Genomic DNA, 5,040 nt, shown 5'->3' on the forward strand with positions numbered 1-5,040 from the left:
GGGAAAGAGGAGGGGAGAGGGAGGGGGAGAGGGAAAGAGGAGGGGAGGAGGGACAGGCAGGGAGGGGTGTGGGGGGAGGAACCAGGGGTGGAGGGGGCCGCACTCGCTCACCTGCTTCACCCACACGTTAGTCGTCATCATCTGGTTCTTCTCATCCTGGGACACAGAGAAGGGCCATTGTTGTAACTCCCTTGGGTGACTGGAGCCTCCCTGTCTCTCTCTCCATCTCCCTCCCCGCTTCCTCCTTCTCTCTCTACTCCCCCTCTCCCCCTCACCCCCCACTCTCTGGGCCCTGAGTATTTTCCTCACCCACAAAGACAGGCCTGTGCTCAACACGGGAAGCAGGCGACCTCAGAAGGAGTGAGTGCCCCGTCCCTGGAGGCAACCAAGCCCAGGATGGTCAGCCCGAGGGGATTTAGAATGTGGGGACAAGGACCCTGAACCCTCCCAGAAGGAGAGTGGGGACAAGGCTTGCCTGACTTCTCAGGCGGCCAGGGCCCGGCGCTCCCCCAGCCACACAGACGTGTGAGATGGCGAGTGTGATGGCTCCCAGGCTGCTGCTGGAGGACAGCCGCCCTCCGGGGACCCTGCCAATGTGCTCCACCCTCCCAGCTGCTCAAGACCGCCCTTGGGCAGGTGTGTCCTAGGTGACCAGGCGCCTGCGCCTCCGGCCGACCGTCATTAAAGCAAGCTGGGTTCGCACAGGCCCCACGCTCACCAGGCTGGCCCCTCGACAAACTTGCCCTGTAGGACCAGAGCCTCAGCACCTTGAGGACAGGTAAGGGGCTGGAACAGGGGAGGTGGGAGCGGGAGGCCCAGCCAGTTCCCTCTCGAGGTCACAGTGTGGTCACCTGTCCAGGTGAGGAGGCTGGACCACACACCCTGAGAAGTCCCGTGGCCCCCGCCCTGCACTGCCCTCCCCCCCCCCCCCCCCCCCCCCGCTTATTCCCTACCGGCGAATGGGGAGGGGCCATCTGCCACGTTTCTGCTGGGGAGCGCCGTCCTCTGGGCCGTCACACCCCAACACGTGATGGAGCCTTTTGGAGCGCAGCAGGGACGGGGGTCCGTGCAGAACACGGAGGCCTGGGACGCGAAGTCCCGGGGCCTCACACTGAGCCCTGTGGCACTGATGCCGCCTCTGTGGGCCACAGCACACCCCAGCCCCCATGGGTCACACCTATTTGGGGGCTGGCCCCAGGTGGGCCCTTTGCCCAAAGTCCGAGGAGGACCCCCTCAGAGTGCACGTTGCCCACAGGGTTCCGAGGGCAGGGGGCCAGGCAGAGAGGCACAGGGTGCCGGGGGCAGTGTCTGAGCAAGGCTCTCTGCACCCAGCGATGGCCTGACATCCCCCACCCACAACCCCCTGTGCCAGGAACACACAGGCCAGTGGGAAAGACCGCTGAAACCAAAGAAATCCTAAGGATCACCAAACCAGAACGGTGTCCGGTGCCCGGACGAGGGTCAGGGTGGGGTCTTGTCCCCAAAGGCTCAGGCCTGGGCCCCTGCCCACCTGCCTCCCCGGGGGACAAGCTCCCAGCCGGCTAGATCAGGGAGAGGGGACCGTGTCCCTTGCCGCCCCCAGGCACTGCCCTTGATCCTGCTCTCCCCCAGACTCACCCGGGGCAGGCCACCCAGCCGCCTGAGCAGGGCTGTCCCCACCCATCCAAGTGTGACCCGAGCGGGCCCTGGAGCCAGTGTTGGACACAATGTCCAATGACCTCGGCAGCACGGTCCTGCCCGGTGCCGCCTGGCCCATCACGCCCCTGCCTGGCCCCAGTCCTGCCCTGCCCTCCGGCGGACAGCCTGCCCCTACTGTACCCCGTCCAACCCACCCCCTGACCTCCCCAGGCTCAGGACGAGCTTCAAGGTGACAGGGCCTGGCCTCCTTCCTCACCAGGGAGTCCTTGGCTCTCCTGCAGGTGTGAGCTCACACACATGAGCACGCCCTGCCCAGACACAGCCCTGCAGCCAATGCATGAGCCCTGCAGGGGCTGGGCAGAGAGGGGCCCAGACGTGTGCCACCGGGCCGCTCATCAGCACGCGCGTGTGCAGGCGTGCCCCGGGCCAGCTCTGGTGCACACAGAGGAGCCTGGGGGCTCCTCTCATCCTGCCAGGCACGTCCCTCACCAGGACTGGAGCCAATGTGCCCCAGGCCTCAGGCTCTTCCGGGCACTGGGAGCCGAGGCTCTGTGGTGCCCCGAGGAACCCAGGTAGACGGTCCGGCTCGGAACTTTAAGCGGCGGGCAGCCAAGGGCCGCCTCTGCCCATGTTTGGGCACCTCCGCGGGCTCACCAGCCCAGTGCCTCGGCCAGGAGCACTTTGCAGGCGTAGTCTGAGGTCTGGCTCCAGGAGGCCGGAAGCCTCGAGTCTGGACACCGCTGAGGACAGGTAGACTGACCGGGTCTCCCAACCCACAGGGCCCGCACGCAGCCCCTTCTGTCCCCCCTTCCCAAAGCCTCTCAGACGCTGCCCAGGAAGCCGGACAGGCTGCCTTTCTACGTCACGGGAGAAAAGACCGGTGGCCACTGGATACACACGGCACCAGTCTGGGATCAGGGCCTCCAGACCCCGTAGGCCTGGGGCCCCCTCGCGGTGAGTGAGCCAAGCTCCCCGAGGCCCCCTCCTGGCCGGGCTGGAGCCTCCCCTCCAAGGCACTTGGGCCCCCACCCCAGTGAACCCACTACCCAGTCAGATCTCCCCCACAGGATGGGCCCCGACCCCAGATGGATGCCCCTGCCCTTCCAGAGCTGTGACCATTTGGAGACGGTACCCCCAGCTGCCCCTCTGCCCCAGCAGTCTCCTCGGTCCCTAACCAGGAAGATAAATGCGCCCAAACCTGTCCGAGCCTTGCTGGGACACCGTGTTCCAGACCAGTGGGTAGCGGGGCTCTCCTAGACCAGGGGGCACAAGGGTCGCGTCTCAAGCCCCCGGCCCCTCAACTCACAAAACCTCCTACAGCCTGACCACTCGCAGCCGGGGCAAGTGCCCCCACCCCCCAGAGGTGCGTTCCGCTCTTGGCTTCTGAAGGACGTGGCCCCGGCCTGCTGCTGACACTCCGGCATTGTGGGTTCCCACGTGGGGGGGCAGTGGGGAGCAAAGCTCCGGGTGGGGGTGCACAAAACCCGTCTTTCCCCTGGGCTCCCCCACAAGGGTGCGTGTGCGGGACTCTGGCGGGGCTGGACACACGCGGCTTGCACAGAGAGCAGACAGCGGCCCCCCGCCCCTCCGGGCGCCCCGGCCAGGCCGGCCTCCTCTAGGGCGCAGGAGCGCCCCTCAGGCAGAACCTCCACTGCGGTGTGTGACGGGTGTGTGACGGCCGAGGCCCAGCGCTCCCCGCTTCCCCCCCTCGGCACCTACCACGTCAATGAGCTGTGCGATGGACAGCCCGAAGTGGACGAGAACCACGTCCGAGATGTTGGCCACGGGCCGGGACCACTTGTTGTAGCCGGCGAAGAGCTTCTTTAGCAGCCGTTCCTCTGCGTGGGCCCGGGTCTCCACGTGGCTGCTTGCTGTGGGGACAGGAAGGTGTGCAGCTCAGGGGCGGAAGATGGTGGGCCCACCGGCTGCCCGCTCCAGCCTCCCACCTGGCCCTGGCTTCCTTCCGGTTCCATCCACCTCAGGACATTTGCACATCCTGCCCCACTCCGGCCTCGGTTTCCCTCCTACCCTCTGGGTAAAAGTGTAAGTTCCTCAGGGAAGCCTTTCCAGACCCCTCAAGCACCCTGCACTGGACCCCCAAAACAGACAACTGATCTGGTAAGAGCTGACTGGGGTAAGTCTCCCTGCCAGACGTGACTTCCGGAAGGAGGGGCTGCATCTCCAGCTACTAGCAGACTTCTGGAAACACAAGGTGGGGATAACCACAGGATTCCAGGACATTGGGGACCCATCCAAAGAGGGGGAGGGGGGATGGACAGCCGGCTTCCTGTAGCTGCCGGCAACCCTGAATTACCACCCAGACCCGGACGACCACTCCAGCACCCTGTGTTCTTGGACAGACACGCAGACTGCCTTCCATGAGTCAAGGGTGACCCCCCCGCCCCAACACACACTCTGCTTCCTGGGAGGGGCCACTCTGACCCAGCCCAGCCTTGCTGACCAGTCTGTGATCTGAGGACCTCTCTGTCTCTCCTGGGCACCTGCACTGGGGCCACTGCATCATAAGGGGATTTGGGGAGGGGAACAGGGTACCAGCTCACCTGTAAGTCACACACAGGATGTGAAAAGGGGGTCCACCAACATTCCTAGGTCGGTCTTTGACCGACGGGACCCTTCACTCTCAGTCCAGAGCTCCCCAGCCCAACCTTATTCTTCCTGGTCCCTTGGACCAGGAGGGTATAGCCCACCCCTCACGGGGGAGGCCAGGAGCTTCAATTCCCCCCACCAACCTATGAATAACAAGGTGGCTGCCCAGGGGGTGGGGGGAGGGGAAGGCGGAGGGGGCTGGGACTTAGGCTGTCCCACTGAGCCTGGGGGAGCAGAAAAGGTGCGGGTGGGGTGCGGTCAAGGGCGGGAGCCACCGCTCTGGTCCCCCAAATCAGGAGCAGGCATGGGGGTGTCTGCATTAAAATGTGGCCAAATGGATAAAGAGGGGGAGAGATGGGCCCCGCCTCTCTTTACCCAAGTTGGAGCTTCTGGGTCCAGCTCCCCAAACAGCAGCCCCCACCCCCACCCAAACCTGTCTCCCGCATTCGCGGGCGAGTTAACTCCTTCCTTGCCCCGCTCGGTCCACACCGCAGGACAGCCTTTGCGTCTAGGGTGGGGGAGCCTCCGCGCTGCCCCGTTGCGCGCACCCGCGGCTCGGGACCGCAGCCAGGAGCCTCCCCTTCTCTGGCTCTGGAGAGCCGAGCCCGCCCTGAACTGGACGAAAGGGGGGCCTGTCTAGCGCCCCGAAACTTACCGGGCAAGAAGCCGGCCCCCAGCAGCAGCAGCAGCGGCGGCAGCAGCGGCGGCGGCGGCGCCCCGGGGCCCCCGAGCTCCATGGCGCACCGAGCGGGCTCTAGACGCGGGCGGCTCCCGTCTCCGCCGCGCCCCCGCTCC

At 65.9% G+C, this 5,040-nt stretch overlaps 1 protein-coding gene across 2 annotated transcripts in view; it reads right to left on the reverse strand.

Annotated features, from left to right (window-relative positions):
* Nucleotides 1–5,034, reverse strand: part of CHRNA4 (cholinergic receptor nicotinic alpha 4 subunit) — a 13,857-nt gene extending 8,823 nt beyond the window's left edge. Inside the window, exons 1-3 of one of the 2 annotated variants that reach the window (XM_040459880.1) lie at nucleotides 4,901–5,034; nucleotides 3,358–3,509; nucleotides 112–156 (exon numbers count right to left, since the gene is read on the reverse strand). In XM_040459880.1, coding sequence (XP_040315814.1) covers nucleotides 112–156; nucleotides 3,358–3,509; nucleotides 4,901–4,982 — 279 coding nt within the window. In that variant the 5' untranslated portion in view covers nucleotides 4,983–5,034. The remainder of the gene's footprint in view (nucleotides 1–111; nucleotides 157–3,357; nucleotides 3,510–4,900) is intronic. The other variant, XM_040459881.1, reaches the window with a different exon arrangement.
* Nucleotides 5,035–5,040: the final 6 nt, after the last annotated feature.

Source organism: Herpailurus yagouaroundi, unplaced genomic scaffold, assembly GCF_014898765.1.
Source record: "Herpailurus yagouaroundi ecotype Mexico unplaced genomic scaffold, PumYag 246, whole genome shotgun sequence".
Classification (NCBI taxonomy): domain Eukaryota; kingdom Metazoa; phylum Chordata; class Mammalia; order Carnivora; family Felidae; genus Herpailurus; species Herpailurus yagouaroundi.